At 37.7% G+C, this 26486-nt stretch overlaps 1 protein-coding gene across 1 annotated transcript in view; it reads left to right on the top strand.

Moving 5' to 3' along the window:
- pc (pyruvate carboxylase) overlaps positions 1-19312 on the top strand; it is a 371443-nt gene extending 352131 nt beyond the window's left edge. The window contains exons 23-27 of the mRNA XM_023345780.1: positions 286-460; positions 975-1048; positions 15116-15256; positions 16066-16167; positions 17562-19312. Coding sequence (XP_023201548.1) covers positions 286-460; positions 975-1048; positions 15116-15256; positions 16066-16167; positions 17562-17711 — 642 coding nt within the window. The 3' untranslated portion in view covers positions 17712-19312. The remainder of the gene's footprint in view (positions 1-285; positions 461-974; positions 1049-15115; positions 15257-16065; positions 16168-17561) is intronic.
- The last annotated feature ends 7174 nt before the right edge of the window (positions 19313-26486 follow it).

The raw sequence follows: 26486 nt of genomic DNA, 5'->3' as shown, positions 1-26486 counted from the left end.
CTTCCTTTAAAAGTGTCAATATTTACTGAATGACAAACATTCATGAAGACTCCTTCATGTTTTTGAGAGTTATGTCGTGTTTATCACAGTGTCATGTTTGTATTATGCACACCCATTCAAATCGGTGTAATACTAGAGAGTTACATTGGTTGATTGGTTTAGTTTCTCTGGAAGACTTGGTTTCAGATTCAAGGTATTGGTTCATTTGTTTGTAAAGGCGTTCTACAGAAAACAGATGTATGTTTTTTTTGTTTTCCTAAATCCTCTCACTGTGTTTAATCCCAGGTGCTGAAGTCCCTTCCACGTATCGAAGGTCGTCCCGGCGCCTCTCTGTCACCGATGGACTTCAAGACCCTGGAGGACGGACTCCGAGCCGCGCATGGGGATGACATCACACCGGAGGATGTGATGTCAGCAGCCATGTACCCCAAGGTGTTCCAGGAGTTCAAGGAGTTCACTTGTGAGTGAGCAAACCTGCTACCAGATCAGTTTTAGCTTTTAATGCAACCCTTAGTTCTGATGTTTTGTGAGTGTAGCTGGAAATACATTAGACCACTGGCTGGAAAAGATTTTGTTTGGCATTTTAGAGACGGTGCTTGTGAATGATTCAGAAGAATCCAGGCAGCTCCGGTATCATTCAGATACCTGGATTAACCCCAGCTTTATTGCAGTGTTCAGAAGCTTGGCGCTGATGGTTATAAACCACCGCTGCTCCTTTACGAGGCTCGATAATTAGCCCGAGGTGCTTCATTCACAGTTTTGCTGAAGAATGTACACAGCCACAGAACTAATCTCATCTGAGTTTCTGCTAATTACACCTCTGGTTTATAATATTAGTCTCTTTTTTTCCCACACTGCATCTGCTCACAGCCTCTTTGTGTGATTATGAGCACTTCCATGTAAATGTTAAGGTAATCTAACAACAATACAAACTTTTAGGCCCAATTATTTTATCTCCTTCTCTGTTCATTCAGCTAACTTTGGCCCAGTGGACTGCCTCAGCACCAGGCTGTTCCTGGATGGACCCAAGATTGCAGAGGAGTTTGAGGTATTTTTAGATTTTAACACAGTTATATCATCTGCAAGCTAAAACATTTAATAAAAATCTTATGAAGGCATATATTTTCTATTTGAAGGGGAATTTAAACCGTCAGGCGTTGCTATACATTGACTTTATTCTCTTGTGTAGCTCTGTTTTATGATTTTGGTCTTAATTTTAAGATAAAAAGTGTATTGTTTTCACTCCTGAAAAAATTATAATGCGCTGCAAACACAAGCCATACATTTTAAAAGACAGTTATCTCTGATGCTGACCGTGTAACCATTCAATGTTCGTCTCAGGTCCAGTAGGCGTGACAAACACACTCAGGTTTACTGTATGTATTCGAACAAATAAATAGCAGCTTCTGCCCCTTTAAATTAAATAATAAAAAACCCTAAACAAACTACAAAGCAATAGCTCCCAATAAGCACTTAGCAGCAGTTAGTATTTGTAAAATTAAACCTGGCTAAAATGGACAACATTTAAAAACATAAACAAAACATAGCAAGTTTGCTCATGAAACACTGTACACTATCAAATTTGTCCAACTTACATTTTAAAATATAATACTTGTAAAGAAAACACTGATTCTAATACATATCAGTTACCGACGGCAACAGAAAAAAGGGGGAGGAGCTGTCAGTTACTGGTTGCTACGGTAACCACCAACTGCCAAGAGCAGCGTGACGGAGCTTAAGACACCAATAAATGTCTGAAGAAACGACCTGACTAAACAAAATAAATTCAAAGAATAAATAAACACATTTTGACAAACTTCACATTCATAATATTGTTAAAATAAAACCCTATTATTTATGTAAACTTTTGAATTCAGGGAAAGTTACAAAACACTCTCTCTAAAAAAAAAAAAAGTTCTTGCCATGTTTTCTGGCATTTAGCAAATAGAAATAATTTTGGTAAAACTACCTAAACTAAAACAAGAAAAGTTTGGTCTGATTTAACTTCAGACAGTGAGAAAATAATTACGTTTGTCTTTTTATTCTGTGTACGTAAATTTCTGTTTTCAACTGTATTACTATTTGCTGACTTCTTCCATTTTCCATTGTCTAAATGTCATGACCTTTCTGGAGCCCTGCCTTCCTAACTCTTATTGTTCCTTTATATCTTCCTAACTATATCTCTACTTTATTCTTCCTTCCTTCTTTACTTTGTTTCGTTCTCTTCTTCCATCCTTGTGTCCTTTCTGCCATCCCGACTCTCTTATTTCTTTTCTTCTTTCCTTAAAATATAATACTTCCTTTCTCCTATCTAACTCCTTCCTGGTGTCCTTCCTTTTGTCCTCAAGTCTTCCTTTCCTTGTGTCCTCATCTGCTTCCTTCAACAGTTTCTGTCCTCCTTTCCTTCTCCCTGGTCTCCATCCTTCTTCTTCTCTCTTATTTTCAAGTCAAAGTTTATTTTTATCTGTATAGTACATCTACAACAACCTCAGCCAATCGAAGCGCTTCATCTTTCGATTGGCACTACGTCATATTTGAGAAACATCTGCCCAACGTTTGTAGAGAATATTTGTACTTTTAGATTTTATAACACTGTAAAGGACTCAGAAGCCTGGAGAATTACACGAATGTGATAAACTGCAAGAAACAGCAATTTAGGAGAGATTGGGTGAGAAAAAACTAATTTACACTGACTGAAGATTGCCGTTTGCATGCTCTATATTTGATGTGGGTGGAATATAGATTGAAAAAGGGACACAATATCAGGAAAAATTCTTTTTGCATATAAATAGCAGAGCAAATAGCAAAGGAGTAAAATCTAAAACTTTCCTCTTGATGTATTGGCATCTGCCGCCAGCCTGGTTTAACCCTAACAACTGAATGAACTCAGCAGAAATATTCTGCAGACTTTTGATTCTGACAGAAAGTTCCTCTCTGAACTGGGCTGGTTTTTGTTAACCAGAAAGTGCAGCTCAGTGGGGGGCATTTCACAAGACTGACAGCAGAGAGCTGTTTGATGAGCAAAAAGTTATGACTGAAGAGTTCAAATCCAGACTGAAGAAAGAGCTGAACAGAGACAGACAGCTGGCGGTAGCCTGAGCAACAGACAACAGTGACTTCTGTTTTTAGAGGATGAAGACGGGCGTCCTGGGGGGTAGCTTTAGAGAGCAGCAGAGAAAATACTGAAAAAAATGCTCAATATTGCTGAACATTTTGTGGCGAGGAGCTTTAACATGTACAGAATGGGGGCAACTATAGAGGAATAACGCTAATGAGTCATACGATGAAGCTGTGGGATCGAGGTTTAGGTCAAAAGTGAGCATCAATATGATTTCATGCCAAGAAGGAGACGATATTTTTCTTTAAGGATGCTTAAAGGATGCTGATGGAAAAGTACAGAGAAGCCAGAGAGCGGCTTTGTGTCTGCAGCTTTAGAGAAAGTGCAGAGAGAGGAGATGTGGTGTTGCATAAGGAGGGCTGGAGTAGTAGGCTGGAACGATTAATCAGATTAATCGATTATTGAAATACATCTCTGGAAAAATTAAGAGCCCACTTCACTGAACCTCTTTGAAAACCTGGTAGTTATTCCATCAAATATTGATTTCTGATCACTTCCTGAGTTAAAATATTAGTATTGTTGTTTATAAATGAATATTGACTTGTTTTCTTTGCATTATTTAAGGTCTGAAAGCACTGCATCTTTTTTGTTATTTTGATCATTTCTCATTTTCTGAAAATAAATACTAAATCTTTGCTTGTAATTTCAGGCATGTTGTCAGTAGTTCATAGAAAAAAATAACAATGTTAACTTTACTCAAACATATACCTATAAAAATTAAAATCAGAGAACTGATCATTTTAAGTGATCTCTCAATTTTTTTCCAGAGCTGTAGTTGTCATTTAATTTAGTATTTATTAATCGCTAAATGGAGTACGGACTCAAAAAAGGTTAACTGTTGAAACAACGCCACAGTCAGAGCAGTAAATAAACCAAAACTGTAAAAATTTGCATTTAAGATGAAAACCTTCTTTATTTGTGAATATATTCAGCACAAAACTCCTCAAGTCGTATAGTTTTAGCTTCACGTCATTGAAATACTGTAAAATAAACACAGTTCATGTTATCCAATTATTATTGACTGAGCTTTTCACATGTTGATATTAGATGTTTAGCTGTAGATGCGTCCTTTGCCACAAATAATCAAGTTAAATGGATACTATGTTGTCGCATTTTTTTATTTAAAATGGGAATTTAAGTTTATTATTTGCATCTTTTAATGTATTTCTAATATTGCATAAAAAAGGCTTAAATAAAAAAATCTTAATATTGAGATTTGGTGAGGTGTGCTGCATCGAGGTGGGAAAACATCAAGGATCGGCTCTTGAATCGGCTGTTTTGGTTATGTTTTTGTGGTCATCTGACCTTTACAGTATGAAGTTTTCCACCTTATAATAAGATAAAAATAACATTAATAAATATCCCCATGTATTACTTCTTATTTTCATTTCTTTGCATGTTTAAACAAGTTATTAAAATCCACATTTAGCAGGATCTTTCACAAAGCAAGGTTCTGAATTTGGCTGCAAGGTTAGTTGAATAATAACAGCCTTTCCCCTCCGCTGTAATATCATGAATATTTTTATTTATTTTGCTTAAACCAAAGTTAAAAGGTTCACGAATAAAATTACCATCTGCCTTTGTGGGAGGGAAACGTGAAGCCATGACCTTTATGCTCTCTAGTTGCCTTTCACAACATTCAGAAAGCTCATCTTTTCAGCAGCATTAAATAACACGACCAAGGAAAGCGCATCATTCAGCTACACGTTTTCTGTTTACTTTGATTCTTTTTTTAAATTCTCAGTGTTCGCGTGGAGAGATTTTACTTATTCAGAGTGACCGAATGGTAACAGTGTTTAATTACAGGCTCGTTTCAGCAGAGTGCTTCCAGGCTGATGTTCATTGATTCTTTCTTTATGAGGACTGAGGCAGCTCTGCTTCCACTCTGTTTATATGTTGGTGTTGCTAATTTAGGGCCACCTCTGTAGATAAATACACCGTCCTCCATTTTTGTCCAAAACAGGATCCCAACATTAGAATGACAAACGACATAAGAGATTGTATTTCTGAAAAAAATAAAATTTCAAACTGTCTCGTCGTGAAAATTAGTTTTTTATGTTTGTCTCTTCAAAAAGGGAATCTCTCACAGTAAATAAATGTAACGTTTTTATTTTACCTTTTAAAGTCGTTCTTAACAGTTGCACCAACTTAAAGTAGATTTCAGGTTATTTTATCCAAATAACCGTAAGAAATCTTGAACTCTACACCAGGAGAAAACTAAATGCGTTCTGGAGGACATTTTTGGAAATTCGACCGACAAAAATATTCAAGGCCAAAAATATCAGAAAATTGTACAACTTTATTAGAATAACGCAAAATTTCAAGTCTCTTTTTACTCTTTTGCGAGATAAGATTATTTATAGATTGTTTTTCTACAAGGATTGAACTACTTTTGATGATTTCATTAACATTTTGTAAAATATTTATTCTCTCCACAGCCTTAGTTATGGTAACATTAAGTAGGTTTTTGTTTAACTCATCAAATTATGTCAGAAAGTTTAGATTTTACAGTTTTAAAGCAGGTATAAAAAGCCTTCGTTATGTTCATAATTTAAAATATATTATTGCTGAGCCGCTAAAAGGTTCAGATTTATCAAACTCCACAGATTTATTTTTGGTGTATTTATGATAAATCTGTATTTTATTTGGTAGATTTTACTTTTAGTAGCTAATGTGTTGAAACTCGCAGGAATTAATTCACCAGGATATTTCCAGTGAAAGTGAAATCTGTCCATTCTGGAATATTTAGATGGATTCAAACCAGAACTGGATGTTTCCACAATTAAAGGGACTCTATAAAACAGTTTGTGAAATGATAAAATTGAGCATTTTAAAACTTACATTGCTTTGAGCAGTGAAAACTGAATATTTGGATCAGTCAAACCTGAACAAAATAATTTTTTAATTTCTAAAACAGTTTATGTACAAATAAACTTCGATTTCCCCAGAAATATTGCTAAGTTCTCTTTTGGTGTAATAAACCAAATATTTTGTCTCATCATACTGTGCTTTGTATCATTGCTTTTCCTGAATTGCATCATATTCTGTTGAATACACACGGAGTCGCGGTGATTCATGGATTTAAACGCATTTAGTTTGTGTTTGTGGCGTCTTTGGCAATGCAGCGGTAATACCAAACCCAAACATCTGATCTGCATTTCACTTAATCTGTCAAACATGCAATATTGTGAGTAAACATGTTGCTGCAATGGTTAAAAGCGTAAAATAAAAAGACAAAATATGTTGTCACCGCCTAAAAAAAAAGCACAAAAACTTTAAAAAAAACTAGTTTTATTTTCTGATGAGCAACAGGATCATACTGTAGGCCATGAAGTCATTTCCAGAAAAAATATCCACATCTGAAGCTAGATGGACTGTAGTTTAACTACATATTAGTAGTTAAACTTATTATCTTCAATAATACAGAAATTAAAGTCACTGCTGGTGTCAGATTATCTTTAAAAAAAAATTTTTTCACATGACTAAAAACCAACGTTACATTTTTTAAGACTTCTTGATTTATCTGAAAATTAATGTAAATTAAAAACAGTATGTGGTTTAAAACAAGCAGCATGAAATTATAATCTAACTCCTGCCTGCAGGCTAAGGGTCTTATAATCATTTTTTAAAGCTCAGTTAATTACAGCAGTCCATCCGTCTACAGTAAATATTGGATCAAAGTCCGCTGACTGCACTTTTTCTTTACAGTATTTTGATCACTCTGAATCTGCGTGTTAAATATTGATGACCCAGTGATCAGAAAGCTGTTAATCTGAGCTAACTGGCACCGAGGGGCCAACTGGCTCAGCTCGGCTTCCTCTCACGAGACGGTGGAGTGTGAGCAGACGCATCATGTAGGTGGCGGTGTTTGTCAGGTTGCCTGGGTAATTATTAGGCGCTCCTAAGAGAGACGTTTATTTCTGCGGCGGAGCGTGGCAGCTTTTGCAGCGCTGGCTGATTTGTTGAACTGCAGGAGGTCGGGACAAAGCACAGACGGAGAGAGATAACACTTTGCTACCGAGACAGGCTGAGTGGTTATCAGGGCAGATTTAAGGAGCAAATCTTTTTAAGCACCACACTACAGTGAAGGCAGGGAGCTGCTTATGGCCTGAGAGTTGTGTGTAAAGAAAGAAAAAGCTCTCTCAGTAATCCTTTACTTGCGTTCAGTAGTTCATTTCAAATCTCAACACTGGACTGCTCTGTTTTTGTGCTGCATGAACGCATTTCAGAAGTATTTCTGAAAGGTTCTGCAGAGTAATCTAAATCTCATCTCTGCTTCCTTCTGCCAAGTTAGGTTGGATCAAACCTCTTTAGGATCACAAGCCAATAAACATAAACTGCAACAGCAAACACCGTACAAAAACAAACTAACCAATTTGGCCCCATTGATGACTCAGATTTCTATCACAATGCCAAAATAAATCAGTAGGTTACATAAAACCATACCTACACTGCAAAAATACAATCAAGTATTTTTACTCTAGTTCAGATATCTTAAGACAAGATAGAAGTCAATAATTCCTTAATTTTGATGGAAAAGTACAAGTTCTACTGGGAGATTATTTCATTTATAACATGGAAAAAAATGTCTTTTAATAAATGAATAAACTAGAACTGTTCAATATTAAGGAATTATTGATTTAAAACAAGCCAGTATATCCTGTGAAATATTTTGTCTTATTTCAAGTGAACTGAGATATTTGCACTAGAAACTAGACAAAATTACTTAGTAGGATTTTGTGTTTTTGCAGTGCAGAAACATTTTTCAGAATAAGGCTGGACTCTAGTTTTTCTATTTTAAAGGTAAGAGTTTTACAGGAAACCCAAAACTTTATTTTAAATTTCAATTCCTGGAACTCTCTTTTGTCAAAATGTCAATTCAACAAAGGTTATGATTTTTTTGTTTACATGTAAAAATGGATACAGTGAAATATGTATACTTTAAAATCCCTCCAAAATCTCTCATTTTTTAATAGTTCAAACATTAAATACACCTTGATATGAATTAATACGCATAGTAGAAACTCTTAGTAAAAGCTAACATCTACAGTTTTCCTTGTGTCCGATCTTGGAGGATCAGCCAATCAGCATAAAGGAAAGTAAATACTGCTCCTGGATTGGCTCCTTTGAATTCACCAGCAAATTTTGTCAAGTAGGATTGCTCATGGCACTTCAGCTGCTCAAGCTGCATTTTGTTTTTAATAATTTATATATGCTGTATGAAAAGATTCACACTCCAATGATTTTACCCAGAATGGCTTTATTTCCGTTTTACAGGAAAACTGAGACTTATTTTTATAACAAAATAAAGAGCTCTTATCTATTCAAAAGATGACTGTCTCTTAGAAGTCAAGATTAATAGAAAATCTTAAATATTTAAAAGTAGGCATTTCTATCTGTAAAGCTTCTTGTTTAACCCCAGAGAACATGAATAAATTTCAGTAAATATTTATTCATTTACTGATATTGTAAATGAATACAATTGTACTGTAAATGCATTTACAGTACATTTACAGTACAGTAACTGCATGTCATTAAATGCAGTACAGTAACTGCATTTAATTACAGTAACTGCAGGTCATTAAATGCAGTTACTGTGAAGCTTAGTGATATAAATCACACTTTTTATTTTAAGTAGGTGGCGACCTGAAGGAGCCCATTTCAAATGGGAATATTTTTCAAGAGCAATATTTGTGTTTGTGGATCTCTAGATTAGGGCTGCTGTAAACGCTTATTTTAGTAATCGAGTATTCTATCGATTGTACGACTAATTGAATAAAAAATTTGATAAAGTAAAATATTGGTCATTTCTACCATAACAGCAGTATTGATATTGGATATCAAGACAATTGTTCATATTTGCGCATCCCTACAATTACTTTTCTGTAGTTAGAAAATGTACCTATTACAGTAATAGCTCCATTTTTAAGTTAACCAGGACAAAAATTATACAAAAAATATGAACTTATATGCAATTTAATAGTAAAGCAACACTTATAAAGGTGGTAAATTTATTTTCTGGTTTGTCCATAAAGCTACACTTGCGTTAAGCATCAACTACAGAACAGCAGCCAACCATTTTCAGTTTATCCCCTCACCTGCCGCGCTCTTCCCTGCCATTCGCTCTGAACTGCACCAGGCAGCAGCTCTGGGAGGAGAAAAGCTGCTGTGCTCCATCAATAAAATTACCTACCTACCTGCCGTACTCCAGGCATCGTGCCAATCAATTTAAGGATGCTAATTGGTCTGCCAAATATACAATAAAAACCCAGACATTATCATCAATCAATGAAATCTCAACCACAATGGACTTAAAAATTGGATGTTATGCTACTAACACAACATCCAACTCAGAGGTGGAAGTAAGAACGTTGCGCAACATAATCAGTCACACGGCCAGAACACGGTGCTCTAAATGATAAATTGTAATTTAACGAAGCTTCGAGGCAGATAAATTTGCCCCAAGGAATTTTAATAATGGAGGTACTCGAATCATTCGAGGAATCGTTACAGCCCTACTGTGAATGCTGTGCCATGCTATGAGAAATAAGTAATAAATATTTTTTTTAAATCATAATCTTAACCATCACAATTGTACCACAAAATTTTGCGATAAAATTTTAAAGCCAAATCGTTTTATTAGTAGCTGAACAGTCCATCCATGGATTCAAGCATTTTAGGCTGAACAGCCAAAGGTATTTAAAATTCCTGCAACGCCTCTTTTGCATTACTCTGATGACAACCCTCTCCATTATCATTAACCCACACATAGTGTACATGTCGCACAAAAAGGACAAAGATCACTGAACCATCTGTAACTGCTATGCTGATGACTCACAATAATGGCAGAATAATAAACGCAGGCTTTCAGAAGCAGGGACATGCTTGTGCACACTGTGACTCTGAAGGCAGCCTTTCTCTGCCACAGGTGACGCGAGTCATTAATGAAATCCTATCAAAGAGTAGATTCAGGCTCTATCGGAAAGTTGTAGCCTCGGCGACGAGATAAGCAGCTGAATGTGACAGATTGGAGCCGGGCGCTCGGGGGGCCTCTTTAGGTAAATGCTCCCAGCATGTGAGGCTTGTATATAGACGCCACAGATGAATCACTGATACGAAACATGCATGATGCTGTCAGGAGGCACAAACAGGAGGTGGGAAGAACTGGAGGATGATTTTAAAATCATTAATGATTCCCTGATTTAATGAAGAGATCAAATGATAAAACGATCACCATCTTTTCTCGTCATCTGACAGTTTAATGTGTTTCAACTTCAGCTATTAGACATTAATTCAACATAAGGAGCCTTAAGAAGCCTTTTTGGTTATTGGTCATTATTTAAATTGGGAGCAGAGGTGACGTCACACTGTGTGAGGGAGCAGCTTTGCAGTTGAATATTGAAAATTGATGAGTGTTGATATTTTAAACCGTATTAAACATCATGTAATAAAAGATGGATACATTTAGTTGAGTAAGTTTTTAAAGTACGCTGTTCTATTGACATTAATTTGAGTAATAGTAGTATAAAGCATAATTTAGAGGAACATTTGTTGATACTCTACCCATTGCTACAGCAAACATTTCCATGAGTATTACATAAAAAATGTAAACTGTATTTATTTTGTCCTGATTTTAAAGTAACAAACACTTTACTCATTGGTTCCCCCCCGCAAATACAGCAATAAACCCAAAGAACTTTATAATGAAGTTTTATATCAAGTTTTATGTCACAGCCAAAGCCGTGATGCTCCACTTGTGAAAGTAATAAACCCATTGAGCTTCTCCTTACGGCACTCAACAATTTTTGACTGCCACCCTGGCAGACACATGTTAAAATAAAATAATAATAATAATAATAATAAAAAATATATATATATAAATATTCTTTGAACTTTTGGTTTTTATAGAGAAATTAGAATGTACTATAATTGGAATAAACTCTACAAATTAATTAATCAGAAGTCGGCTACAAAATTTCTCTGTGAATCTTTAATTTCAGCTTTTTTTATATTTTCTTTTGTCCTATCAGAGTCCTAAACTTTCCCATATGCAAAACTCTGTATTTTGCAGTTGCTATTAGCAACACACAGGCGTATTAGCAGAGACATACTGCTGATGGCTAATGTAAAGGCATATCAATAACTCCTGATGTGTGTTATTGCTTTTGTCTGTGGTTTTAAGTCAGCTGCACTCAGGTTCTGTCCTTCAGGTTTTATAACTCAACATTTGTGTACACGTTTTGCAAAATAGCAAGTTGAGAATGTTATTTAGTTTAGCTAATGGATAGACATTCATTTACTTTGAAAAGTAAAAGTATAAAGTGAAAAGAAAAGAAGCTACTGAGTGAGTAGCTAGTAGCTGAATGTGCCTGTCTCAGGAATACAGCTTTGGTTCATTAGGCAATTTATTTAGCAGAAAGGCAGATTAACTTTTAGAAAAGGAGAAGTGGTAGTAATGAAATACTAGAAACAGATTCCACTTTAACTTCTTCCCAAGTCCGCTCAACAACCCTGACTGGAGGACTTCCGTCAGCTTGCTTCCTCCACAGAAATAGTGATTTATTGTCCGACAGCTCTGTTTGCACCCTGAGAGCGTTGATCTGTATGCAGGAAGCAGAAGGCTGCACTGTGTAATTAGCATATCTGCAGCGGGGCTACAGCATCGCCGGGGTTAGTCATCATCAGAAACGCTGCACGATTTTCAGGACGTTCAAAAGAGATCAAACCAGACAGACAGATTTGCCCTCGCAGTAGGAAAACATGTCAAGTGCTGCTGTGGGCGTCAGACCGCCAGTTTCATCTGTAAGAACTCGTGTCTGGCGCTGGTCCGTTAGCGACGGGGGGCAAACTTCTCCCGAAAGCTTCACCTGAGACGGGAGACGCTTTGTGTTCACCGTCACATTAGAGCAAAAACTCTGCATGTTGAGTGATTTCAGCTGCATCTCAATGAATAAGAGCATCTCTGGAAAGTTTCTTTCAAAGCGTCAGCTCAGAAACTGAAGCTCATGTTGTATAGATCGGGGGTGTCCAAAGTGTGGTGCGGGGGCCAAGTAATTTTGTCAAGTCAAGAATGCAAAACATTTGACCGACAAAATAGGAAAAAAATTAATGACACAAAACAAATCTGTCTTTCTTTCAATAAGGCAACACTTAAATACCCTATTTATGCTTTGGATCTTCAATGATAAAAAAAAGTATATTTGAGCAGGCAAAAAAAAGAGGAAACTAATTTTTAATTTAATAAATTTTGTGGCCCGATGTCAAAAAGTTTGGACACGACTGATCTAGATTGATTAAATAAACCCATTTCTAGTATTTATTAATTTTGATGAAATATTATTAGAATAAGACCAATACAGAAATGTCATGTTATGACCTGCAGATGACGGTAATTGACATGGAGGGTATGTCATGTTTAAAAAAGATGCTTTTTTTTTCTTTTCAAAGGAAGTTTAGTGGAAGAAAAAAAATAGGATTTTAAAGAAAGTAAAGGAGGAACAGATATAACTATACAACCTGATCCTTTAAGCCCATGGCGCTTAAAGACTCTATGCATTTTTGTCAAAAAGAAGACGTAACCATGGAGATGAGCTGAAGGATGCAAAGTTATTGAGTACTCACTCCGTCCAGCACATCGATATTTCCGTCTTAAAATCTAAAAAAATCCTTTTCACTGTAAGTGAAAGCCAAATGAAATCATTGCCAAAGAAGAAAGTTGTGTGGAAGGAAAAAGTGTGGCAGAAAATGTGCAGAAGCCTTTATTTTCTAGTTTTTAATTTGTAAGGCAAAAACATAATTAACCGAAATGAACTGGTTAATGACGCATCACACACATTGTGTGTGATAAACATCTGGGCTTCGCTACAAATTGAATAACTGAAAGTCTTCTCATGAGACGCTCCTGTACGTACGCCAGAGTCTGACTAGCTGTGTTTATTCCTGACAGACTTTTACCCGCCGCTCTCTGATGTCAAACAAAGACGTCTGAAAGGAAGACTGACAATCCCAGAGATAAAGAAACTGTCAGACTGGAGGAAATGAAAACGCCTCTCTCGTCTTTAGCTGATCTGTAAACGGTTTCCTTCAACATGTAGCTCCGCCGCCCAGATAAGGATTATACTCCGTCTTTGTGTGCTGACACAAGATGCACCTTTTGCCTCTCTGTCTCTGGTCACTGCTGCAGGTCTTTCCCCCCGTGACGTTTACGTCTTAATTTATCCCTCTCTGCGTCTGTCTGAAACGTTTCCTGATGCCGTTTGAACGCCTCGCCGTTTGTCAGTCCTCCCATGTGTCACGGCATTGTTGTTCTGCTACATCTTTACTATCGAGCTCCTTCATCGACTCATTTCAGCTTCTCTTTTATCAGATGTCCGCTGCTGGCTTGTTCTTCCTCCCCCTCCCGCCACTCCTCACCCTTCTCCTTTCTGTTTATTTCAAGCTGCCTGCTTTCCATTGATATTCCAAACTAAGTGTCTGTGCAGAGACAAAAATACTCCCCGCTGCAGATCTGCACTGATCTCCATTTTTATTACGCCTCTTTCTTTCTCTCTTTGTCTGTCTCATCTGGTGGCAAACATCTTCTCGTCTCTCACTATTACTTTCTGAAACATCCTTCAATCTGAACTCTTGTCCGCCTTTGGGTCTAAACACTTAGAACGTTTTGGCAAGGATGATGCATGATGTCTCCCTACAGCTGTTCCTATTAAGACTACACTGTGCATCTGGAGAGTTTGCGACATTTGAGCCTTTTTAGTGATTGTTTAGTCTGATGTAACTATGTTCATGTTTAATGCTGAGGCCATTCTGTTAATACACGTGTCAAACTCAAGGCCCGTGGGCCACATACGGCCCACCAGATTCTAGACTAAACATTGTGTACTTAAATATTATGTTAGCAATCGAATCTATGTAGTTTTTATCTGCTTGCTGCCAAATTAGATTAATCAGTCCCTCCAGTTTCTTGTGAATTACCATGGAAATTCACGCAAAAATGATCACAATTGGGAGTTTATTGCAGATTTTTCTCTAAAAAATCTGCAATAATTTTGCAGATTAGAGTTACACAGCTGCCTCAGCTTTAACTGATGTCAGATTATAGTCCATGATATATACAGCAAGTAATTAAAAGTTGCATTTATCGTCATAAATAAGAGCAAATATTTCCAAATTAGTACCACGAACACTTTCATTTTCACTGCAAAAAGTCACAAAAAGAATCACGAAATCTAGTTGTTGCATTTTAATCAATGACGTCTCATAACTCAAGCTTCATTTAAAACATCCCAAACTGATAATTCTGCCTCTGTGCTTCAGGTTGTACAAGGTTACTCTTTTCCTTGAACCCCATTGTTGCTGCTGTAGCAACTCTGTTGCTGTTGGCCATTTGGTTCTGTGAGCTATTACACATTATTGACTGAAAAGATGATCAATAATGTTGTTTAATTTTAAGAATTCATTGATATTTTATCAGTTTGTGAACAGGTTTTATCAACATTCTGGCACAACCGGCCCTTTAAACGCATCACATCACAATTGTTCTTTCTTTTCTTTAAATTAGCTCATCTTATGATCTTTGGTGAAAAGGTATTCTTAAATCTAGTAGGTTTAAGTTTAAAATCATTTATATTCATCCAGAAAGCTTGTTACTGATAGGAAAATGTGATAAAACAATGTAAAGATTATTATTATTATTAGGTTTGATCATTTTTCAAAATCCTCTGAATGGATTAAACTTGAACAGAACTTCAAGCTTGATGGATTTTAATAACTTTGCACTGTGAAGTAGTAAAACACAGAACACAGCACAGAAGCTGCTTCTGCTTTAGCAGAATTTATTAGAGAAACATGTAGCAGTAACACCACCACCAAGGGGGGAACATTGCTCTTTTCTCATGTTGCTAACTTATTTTTTTAATCTCTTTCCAGCTGCAGCGTTGCAGTGATTCCCGCTCTCCAGCACGATCTAATTTCTGCCTCCTCTCTCTCGTTTCTGCCCAGGTGGAGCTGGAGAGAGGGAAGACCCTCCACATCAAGGCTCTGGCGCTGGGCGACCTGAACAAGGGCGGGCAGAGGGAGGTGTTCTTCGAGCTGAACGGGCAGCTGCGGTCGGTGCTGGTCAAAGACACCGTGGCCATGAAGGTACGGCGAAAACACGGAGGGAGGCGGCCAGGATGAACGGCCCAGGGAGTGCAGTGGGTTTACGGAGATGCTGACGGATGGCGGCGGTCGGAGGAAGGATAAATGAGGGATGTCTGATAGATGAGACGGCAGAGAGATGAATAGATCTCTGTGGGTGAACTATTAATAGACGGAGGAGGAGGAGGCTCTTTATTCTGAGGCCTGACCGTATGAAACCACACCGACGCAGGGAACCACTCATTTTTATTCATGGAGACAAAAGCAGGACTCCTGTCGACTTCTCTGTGTTTGTCTCTCGGCTGGAGGTCAGAAAAAGATTGATTTTATAGAGAATCGCATTTTTATTTTTGAAATACCGTACGTTTAAGTTACGTACATGTCTTTGCCGTTCCTATACTGCATATCGCGTTATGCATATTTAGAATTATTCTTTGGTAAAAGTTATTTGGAAGTTAGTTTTGCTTTATTTCAAGTATAGCAAGATATTTTCACTAGAAACTTGACCAAAAATACAAAGTAATCTACAATGCTACTTTGTTTTTTTTGTGTTAGGGCATTTTATATTTATTGTAATTTAAAGCTATTGTTATACAGATGATGTTTGTATTATTTTCTGCTTTGTTTTGTTCTGCTAACTCCTGCATATTTACATTGATGCTTAATGCTAATACATTGATTAATATGCATTGTTATAATCTGAAGTGTGGATGGAGGCCCAGCAGTTTAGCCAGTTGAGAGGATAAACGGAGTCATTCGTGTTTAGACGACTGAGCGGACTGATGAATTGCACTTTTACTGCTTTTTTCCAGGAAATGAAGTTCCATCCCAAGGCCCAGAAGTCCATCAAAGGTCAGGTGGGAGCGCCGATGCCTGGAAAAGTGCTGGAGGTTAAAGTTAAAGTCGGATCCAAGGTCAGTTCATAACTGCTCAGTCAGGATTTCTGACACCTTGGGTTGAGTTATTCCTCGATCTTCGATGCATCACTCAAATCGCAGCTTTTGGACCCGTTCTGCTCTGTGATGTACCCAGCTGGGTTGCTCGTGTTGTGAGGAGGTATTTCAGGAAGATGTCACCTGCAGATCAGGAGCAGCTCTCGTTTCAGGCCGACTTAGAGAGACTTCAAGCTTTAGTTCGTGTCATTATGTCAGGATTTCGGCTCCACCGCTCCTGACGTGGTGATCCTTTTCAATACAACTCTGACATTTTCACAGTGTCAGCACAGCTGCACCAATGTTTATCTTTAGTTTACAAACCACACAATATATTGTATGTGACTGGAAACAACCAGGCATTTCCTAAAGAAGTAGGGACTGCTGCTCTGGAAATGCACCAATCAGATTAAAATCTGTCAGATTTTCTCTTAAATTAATCCACCAATTAAATACTAAAAGCAGATTGGTGCTTAGAAATAAAAAAGATTTTTTAAATTTTATTTATCAAATTTATCTTAAGAACTTCCTTTTCATTTCATGATTGCATCAGAAAATGTGTTAAATTACCTTTTTGGAGCTGAATGATGGAGATGTGATGCTTTTAAGTAGATAAACTCCTCAATTTTAATACCTCGATTAAAGAACCTGCAAAACATTTTTTTCTCTTTTTATGTGCCTAAGCCAAACATATTTGGCCTCTAGAATCATAACCGGTCATAGCTGCATCCACGAATATTAATGGAAGGTTGAGTGGAAGGAGAAAGTGTAACATTTGTCATTTTCAGCAGCACTTGGCACCTGGACACACTACAGAAACAACTGATACCAACTTTTCTTAATTCTAAAAGACTCCAAAAACACAACAAAATGTATTTAAGGCTTAAAAAAGTAGAACCTGCATTTGTCCATTTAGCACTTCAGCAGAACCACAGGCTGATCACCTTTCTCTATTTATGTGATTGGATAGCTCACTCTCTGAACAGTTGGCTTTTTTAAGCTCTAACCTTTGAGGGAGTCATCGGTCTTTCTGTTTAAACGGTTGTGAAATATATATAATATTGGTTATTATTTAATTTCTCTTTGGAATCAATAAAGTATTTTTTAATTTGAATTTATCCGCTATAAAAACAATATTAATGTCCGATATCATCATTGACCCAAACTTTCATTTTGGTGCATTCTTAATTTCTAATATTGTATTAAAAAGGCCTAAATAGTTCAGTGAAAAATTAGCAGATTGTTCCAATTTCTAAGGTCAGAATAATTGATTACTAAAATAATTGCTAGTTGTTGCTCTAATCCTATGAAAAAGAACTGAAATCATATTTTTAGTGATTTTCTAACTCGTAGATCCGACTTGTTGTTCGCTGCAGGTGGAGAAGGGTCAGCCGCTGTGCGTCCTGTCAGCCATGAAGATGGAGACGGTGGTCAACTCCCCCATGAGCGGGACCGTCAAGGCGGTCCATGTGGAGCCGGAGGCGTCCCTGGAGGGAGACGACCTGATCCTGGAGATCGAGGAGTAGAGTGAGGAAGAGGGGGAGGAGGAAGGCAAGAGGAGAGGGGAAACAGGAAGTAGTAGAGCCGGCCCTTGGTTTGTAAATATTATGTTTAGCAAAGTTGTGAAGCTCTATGCATATCCTGACACCTGATGGATGTAGAAACAGCTTCACTAACCTCATTGAATATTTCAGGAGTGTGTTTTATATCTAAACCTACGATACATTCCACTGCACAGTCTTAACTACGATGAGCTAACCAGGTGAAACACTAACAGGGTCGTAAAACGCCAACTTGAAATTAACATTTTCCACTTCGTCGGATGCTGTTTCCATAGACCAGACCGACTCGGTTCGGTGTTTGTAGCTAGCAGCAATCTCTGGGGACGTATTAACAAATATCATGGATACTTTTATCCTCACCTTTTGGCAAGAATTTGAATCCCTGAAGGTCGCGCTGCATTCTGGGAATGTGTAATCACTGCAAGCGTTTAAGGGTGGAAACGTATTCACAAAGCACAACAAGGACAGCAATTCCAACTACAAATAACCAACACATCCTGTTGCTGCATCAGTAACAGCATTGGAGTCTTTTTGTTTGTCCCAAATAAAATCCGAATCATTCATTTTAAAATGCCCAAACGGAACTGCTTACGCCCAACCTGTCGTATCGTTTGAGGTCTCTGGTGGCATAAAACAAGTTTTGCCCTTTTCACTTTACAGCCAGGAAGCAATGAGCAGTTTTTATTGGGGATTTTTAATGCTTGGTTTAAATAGGATTACAGCATGTCACTTTAATGGGGTCACATGTTCTTTTTTTTTTTCTTACCCCCACCAGCTTATGAATAAATTGTCAGTCAGATGATGTGAAATTAGCCGGGCTAATAGGAGGCCCTGGAGACTCCTGCTTGTCGTTATATTTCCGCGGCATGTCTGTGTGTTTGAATAAACAAGTCAAATCTGAGGACGAACTCCATGAGTCCTCAGTAGCACACCCCCTGAGATAAAAACCCATTCAAATCAGAGATGAAATATTCATGCTCACACACGCGCCTGCTCAAAAACTGTTCCTGCTGGCCCCTGTGTGCCGCACGCATCAGAGGAAAACAAAGGCGAACTCTGCGAAGAGGGCGTGTCCCGGTAAAAACATGGAGATTAAATCACAGAATGAGTCTTAAAGTCGGTTACTCGGTGTTAAAGCTAGTCCTGGATGAATGTTTAAACACCCTTAAAGCACAGTTTGGAAACAAAGAGGTTACATATTTTTCTACTGTTTACAGTGAAGCAGGAGGAGGTTTGAGAAAAAGCAGAAACATGAAACTGAGGCTTCATTTTGTGCTGAGTCAGCAGCCTTTTTGTTTTAAGCAGATGAAGACAGGATGACTGTTCTTGATTTGTTCCCTCCTCCTCTTCTCCTTACTTCCCCTCTATCTCATGTCTTCACCCTCCTCTCCCAACCATTTGCTTACAAGATATTTGCACATGCAAGACGTTATTAATTAATGCAATAAATGTAAACTGTACCGTAACTCTGTACGTCGTAGCCAGCAGTGGCTCTTTAACAGCCTCACTCTCATGATGTACCCATATCTGTGAAAGAAAGATAATAAACTGGAGTAAAAGTAAAATCAGCTTCACTTTTTTCGGTTCTGCTATGAAATAAAGATGTTATATATCGCTACGCTCTTGCTACATGTGAATGGTTTCATAAAATTATGAAATATGCTCAAGGTTTTTGTTTTAGTCTTAAACAAGCTGGGAAATAACTTAATTTGAAGACTACTAAATATCACAGGGGCTCTTAAAACCTTAGCTAAAGGTAACAACAGTGACTAAATTATTGGTGGAAAATGTTCTGAATTTCTCAAAATATAGGGCTGGACAATAAATCGGTAACGATATATATCACAATAGACACGTGGAGCGAATCAAATTTATATTATTCTATCCTAGAATATTCAATATATAGAATATTCTCTGAACTCTCATCCAGAACTGCACAGTATTCTGGGAGATGTAGGCAGAGGAAAGGCTTTGGATGGTCAATCTCTCACTGCTATCTAAACAAGGTTGGTGGAATCTACTAACTCACTCACTCTTGGGTTACCTAGCAACTCACTCTTTGGTTACCTAGCAACAACCTGTTGAGTAACTGGCGCAGCAGAAGTTTAAGTTTTCACCACTGTGCCTCATAACTGCTTAAAAACAAATAATGCAGAGTAAAAACTGCGGATAAGACAGGAAAGGTCACACGACCAGTTTGGCAGATATTTAAAACAAAACCTTTATTGATAATGATCGATATCGACTGATATGAAACACTTATATTGTGATATAAGCAGCCCAGATATAAGCATGCCCAGCATGTTTAAAATATTCCAAAGAAAATGCAGTTTAGGAAGCTGAAATGGATTCAATGCTAGCTGACACGCGATTGGCTGGTGTTTGCAAAGCAGCCAATCATTTTTCTGATGCTAATTAGCACCAAGTAAGATGGTGCCAATCCCTTAACATGGTTTCTACTCTGTGTATTAATGCGTACCAGGGTATATTTGGTGTTTGAACTATTAGAATAAGCTACTATGAGCATTTTTATGCGAATTACTGTCGTAGTGATTTACAAGCAGCTTGCTGGAGCTAATTTTCTTCGTCATGGAACCAGGCCTGCTCATCAGTATTCAGCCTCTGTCCACCTCTGAAGGATTTCCTTTGCCTGGTGCTGTTCCCAAACTAGTGAATCCCTGTATGCTCAGATGTGGATCTGCTGACACCTTGTTGTCTTTAAGCTAATTCTGGAGATCATCTGATACGGTGCTTATTACCCACTCTAAATCAGTCTAGTCTGTCACTAAACTGGCACTATTGATCAGCTGAAAATGTTCAATTGGTGGAGAAGCTGATCAAATGTTTGCAGTAGGAACTGCTTAGAAACGGAGCGCTCTCACCTCTCTGTTCAGAGAGGAAACACTGGCAGAGTTGAACAATATCCTGATGTGTAATTGGGATCAGATAGAAGCGCAGCCGCTATTTTCTGGCGTTATGTGTTTTGACCCATTTATTTAATGAGCAAGATGACGGCTTTGATACCAGATCTGCATAACTGAATTGAGAGCTAGAGGGCAGCCTGGCTGATAACGGGGGACAAAGCAATAATTGAATCAGTTTGCTGAAGCATCGCCTGCATTCATCCAGTTTCAGATGAACGGAGATTAAAACTTGCAGATTCTTCTCAGGGCGTGAATAAAATCAGACACCTTCCTGAACTGTTATCCTTTTGAAGATGAAGTAAACAAAGAAACGCACTTTACATGTAAAGTCAAGTAAAAATTATCTGCAGCACCTTGTAGTGCGTATTTGAAAAGGGAAAAGATGCACTGTTTTTAAAACTATTTACAAATAAAAATATTAAAATTGTGATTTATATTCACTTTGATACCCCCAAAAAAAACCAGAGCAACCCATTACCCTCTGTTATAACCTAGTTAGTGAAGAGTCCGCCTTCCTGTCATTTAACTTAAACATAAATCCAGTTGTTTTTGAAGCTCTTGATCACTCACTTTCATTTTGGGCCAAATCAAAAATCTGAATGTTCTTAAAGGGCCGGTTGCGTCATAATGTATTGATAAAACCCACTGAAGTGTTAAAGTGTTTCTTAAAATTAAATATTAGACATATTTTCACACTGATTGTGTGGTGCTGATTTATAAATATTTGTAAGGAATTTTTCACGCTAATGTAACTTTTTATTAATCTCCTTATCAAACACTTGATATCAAGTAAGGCTGAAGAGGCAGTCACTTAAACCCAATGTTTTTGATCAATTCTGAGAATAAATTTGCAGTAAAATCAGAAATTTTTTTGGGGGATCTTTAGATTTTTTTGTGAATTTTGTGGATTTAAAAGAAAGAAAACAAGATGGATTTATTGATGCAATTTGGAGTCTAGAGGGCTACATAAAAAGCTATGGTTGGCCAGATTTGAGTTTGACACATGTGCTCTAGATGTTTTAAGACAAGAGTGACCAATTGCAGTTTTCTAGATGATTACCAATCTTTAAAAATCCTGACCTTCCGATTTTGGCCAATGCTGATTGGATTTTGGAGGTGGGATGGGCTCATGGTTGCACTCGCTGCTTGAAGTGGCTGCAGAACGATTAGTGCTTTCAGACGTTATCGCCAAAGTCTCTCTTTTTGGAACCACCTCAGGGTCGGTACAAGCTGGCTGTTGCACGTAAGCAGCTTAATTGTCAGCAGACTGCATTCGTTGATTGGTGAGTGATTTTCGGCACTGCATGAACGAAGGCAAACTCCTCGAACAACAACATCTCAGCCATCGTTTTCAATCAACAGACCATAGAGGTTGGCTAGTTGCAAATCAATAATTCCAACCCACAAGGAACAAATATGCAGAGCGATTTTGGAGTAACTGGCCGCCCAAAGGTTCACACGCAGAATGACATCATCAGATCGTCGACCAGAGCTCCTGCTCGCTCACGTTCCTTGTCCATATTTACGTCCATGTAGTGAGGAACACGCTGCAAACGCACCCAACTTGGCTAGAACCAAGCCAGACTTGACCCGGCTAGACTGAGACTTGACAATGGAGAGTTGACTGGAAAACGTGCAAGAGGCCGCAAAAGAGTTGAGATCAGGGTGGAGGTTCAGCTTATATCCGAAAAATAACAACCAGAGCCAAAAATCGATGTTTTAAGTAGAAACATATTCATGTATAAGAATGGCCTAGTCAAAGTCCAGAGCTAATTACAGTTGAGAATCTGTGGCCACTTGAATCTAGACCTTTGCAGACACACTCAGACCAGCAGGATTGAGCATGATGGGTTTTTGGAAAGAATAACGAGTAAAAATATTAGATATACCCCCAAAACATTGCAAAAAAAATTAGAAAGCCATTCATTCATCCATTTTCCTTCCGATTCAGACGTTGGTGTTAGTCCGTTACATATGAACACATTGAAGTGTGTTGCTGTAATGTAAAACTGTGAAAAAGTTCACAGGGTATGAATACTTTTGCAAAGCGTGTGTGGCTGCTTGCAGCTTCCACCAACTGAAAGAGGCGCTGATTGATGATTGGCGTTCATTAAAGATTGAAACACATTTACAACAACAAAAGAGTCCTAAATTCTCTCTTAATGAGGCCTCCGGTGGCTTCCTTGTAGTCGAAGCATTAATTTGTTTTAACTGAATATTCATGCATCTTTGATGATCACATTAATGGAAGGCCTTTTAATCTACAATAACAAACTAATCTATTCCAAATCAAAGAAAGAATGAAAAGCTTTTTATCGTCATTCTTTCGTATCTTTTGTGGAAAATAACTCTGCAAAGGAGCACAAGCTGTCGCTTCTGTCTGTTTATGTCTGCTGTAAAAACTACAACCAAGACAGATGTCCAGGTGTTTTTCTCCAGGTGTTTTTGTAAACACTTCAGTATCAGACCACAGTTTGCCAAGAGCCCTGAGGGACGCCTCCAAAGAAATCATGTCGTTCCGTAACACAGGTTACATAAAGTAGACATTTTAAAAGGAGGTGATGTTGTGCTCATATTTTGTCCCCAATCGGTATTCACCCAGCAGCTGAACAGAGCTTCAATGTCATATTTCATTCAACGTAAATATGTTTTTATGTCTCCAAATACTTTCCCTACTGTCCTAAATCCTCCCTATCCTCCAACAGGGTTTTTTTGTTTCTGGAAAGTTGGATTATTTATGACAGGCAGCCAGCTCACTGAATGACATCTGCACATTTCTTTCAACTGCAGGACTCCGAAAACTTTAGCGAGCTGCTGCCAAGAGGTAAAACTGTCTATAAGCCGTGTCACTTAACTCTCTCTCTCTTTATAACTCCACATCCACACTGCAAAAAACACAAAATCTTATCAAGTAATTCTGGTCTAGTTTCTTGTTACTTCAGGTACACTTGAAATAACAAAATACTAATTGATACGTAGCTTTTTTGTGAGATTATTTCACTTATAAGAGGGAAAATATCTTGTTATAAGTGAAATAATCTGCTTTGGTTAATCAATATTAAGGAATTAGTGACTTAAAACAAGTCAGTTTTGTCTTATTTCATGTGTAATAGATCAAATTTACTTAGCAAGATTTTGTGTCTCTGCAGTGCAGAAGTGGCTGATCTGTTTTCAGATAACATTTTCTGATAATAGGGATTGTTCACATTTTTCTTCTTGGTTGTCTTTGAGCTGCTTAGCAAGCGACAACTTTGCACTTCCAATTAGGTCTGCTGCTGTGCTCAATGTTTTCACTGCAGTACTAGAAAACACACTTACTGGCGAAGAGGCTTCCTCGCTGTTTGCTGACCAACAGGAACTGTCACTGCCACACAGTTCACTTCAATCCATCATCTGGAAATGGAAAGTGTGTGGTCATAACTGGAAATGTACCAAAACATGGCCGCCCGCTTGAACTGACAGGTCAGAGAAAAGAAGAAGAAGAGAGGGAGGAAGCTAGGATCCACAGCTCCGGTGGGAGAATCTGCCCACTTCAAAACTAGGTCATGAACTCCAGGAATCTGTTTCTATGGAGGAGAGGCGAGTAGAAAACCTCTGTTGGAAGATTTCTAAATTTCGCCACATGTCTAGCATCAACACGAACATACTTACAGTTCTTAAAGGGACAGTGTTGTGGATATTAAGTGACTATACAGGCACATAGAGCTATTTTGTTGTTGAAATGCTGTATGAAGAAATATGGCTTTGCAATGTATTGCCTTGAAATTAGGCCTCTGTCTCTTTAAGAAACTCCTGCTCTTTCCGACTTCTGGATGTCATCACAACAATGGTCATCTCGTATGCCGTTTACAAGCATACATATGAGCGTTGGACTGAGAAATAGCTTCAGACGTTTGCTAATTGCTGCTGTCGCTAGTCTAGAGGAGCTGGGAGGAGGCCGGGGGAGCTGCTCTGTCCTCGGCTGGGAACTGCAGCTCAGAGGAGGAGCTGTGTGGAAATAGACATTGTTTTGTGAGAGCTAACGTTTAGGTATCCCAAAATGGCTGCCAGGAGAAAATCAAGGCAACACTCCAGGCTTGTTATTGATGATGAAATATCATTAAAAGCAAAGTTAAATCAAAAAGCCTTACTTTTTGATGTAAAGCTAAAAAAAAAAGAAAAAAAAGTTAGATTTCACATAATATCCTCTAGGGCTGGATAATATGACAGAAAAATGTATCACGATAAGCGTTTCATATCAGTCGAAATCGTTAATCATTAATTCGTTTTTTGTTTCAAAAAGCCAAAATAAGGCCAAACTGGTGACACGACCTTTCCTGTTTTATCCACATTTTTCACTCCACTCTGTTATTTTTTTTTTTATATTTTCAAGCAATTATGAGGCATGGTTACAAACCTTAAACTGCTGCTGCCCAAGTAGCTTAACTGGCTGTTGCTAGGTAACCAAAGAATGAGGGAGTTGCTAGGTAACCAAAGAATAAATGAATTAGTTGATAGTTCTGAACTTGAGTTCAGCGAAATTGATTTTTCTTTTAGATGCATCATCTACTGACATTGATCTTGTGTCTACTGTGATTTACAAATCTGGAAAAATTAGAGGCCACTTAAAATGACCAGTTTCTCAGATTTTTGTTTTTATAGGTTTGTTTGAGTAAAATGAACATTGTTCTTTTATTCTATGAACTACTGGCATGTTGCTGAAATTCGATCAAACATTTAGTATTTATCTGCAGAAAATGAGAGATGATCAGAATAACGTAAAAGATGCAGAGCTTTCAGACCTCAAATAATGCAAAGAAAACAAGTTCATATTCATTTAGAAACAACAATGTTTTAACTCAGGAAGAGCTCAGAAATCAATATTTGGTGGAATAACCAAAGGAAAGATGGACACAGATTAAAACTGGAAGATCCTGTTAGATTCAGGCTGAAAAAGACTTGACATATTTCGGTTTTAATTGTGGAAAAAATTGTATCTATCCATGAACAGTTCAGCATTACTTTGTGAAAACAAATTGATGCGTGTAGCTGTGCCATAGCAACACTCACATGCAGCCGTCTGAAGGCTCTTGCATGTGGATCTGTGCGATGGGAATTACTGAAAACTGATCCAAGGTAAGAAGCCCAGGAGACGGAGACTTCAGCCTGCGGAGGGAAGCTTTGACCGATTAAAGCCAGATTGAGGCAAATTAAGTAGATTCACGTTAAGACAAGTGCAGCGTCAGCACTTCTATGGAAGCTCTTCTCACTGCAGGGTGCATTCCTAAGCAACTATTTATGGATGTGTACAGCAGGTTTTGTGTTTTTAATTCCCACTGGCCTTCACTGTGTGTATCTTTGCCCTGTTTTAACAGCAAAAGAGTTTGTTTGTTAAAAAACCCTTTACCAACATTTTTACTTTTCAGTGCTCATTGCATTTAAATGGAAGAAATGGGACTTAAATTTTAGGGGAAACCGAGGTAAGTTGAGCCCCTTCTTTCTAGGAAACGGTAAAAAATATTGATCATATGACCAAATAGCTAGGAGAAATCATCATTTAATGAAGTTTGTGAATGTAAAAACCTCCTGGGTAAAGTGGTTAGTCTTTTATTTCTTAACCGTTTTCCTTCTTGGAAGGAAATTTAGTCATAAATTTCATAGGAATTGTGTTAGAAGTAGATATTTTTAAATTTATGTTGTATGTGAATTGTGCTATGCATTGGTGACATGGGGTGTAAATCGAAGATAAAATTGCTGAATTTTAGGTGTGGGCACAAATACAGTAGAAATTGTAGCTTTGAGGTAGGTTGAGCCAAACACACTTGAAAGCATTCTC

Source organism: Xiphophorus maculatus, chromosome 14 (assembly GCF_002775205.1).
Source record: "Xiphophorus maculatus strain JP 163 A chromosome 14, X_maculatus-5.0-male, whole genome shotgun sequence".
NCBI classification, from domain to species: domain Eukaryota; kingdom Metazoa; phylum Chordata; class Actinopteri; order Cyprinodontiformes; family Poeciliidae; genus Xiphophorus; species Xiphophorus maculatus.
This window is presented reverse-complemented; position numbering and strand designations above follow the sequence as displayed.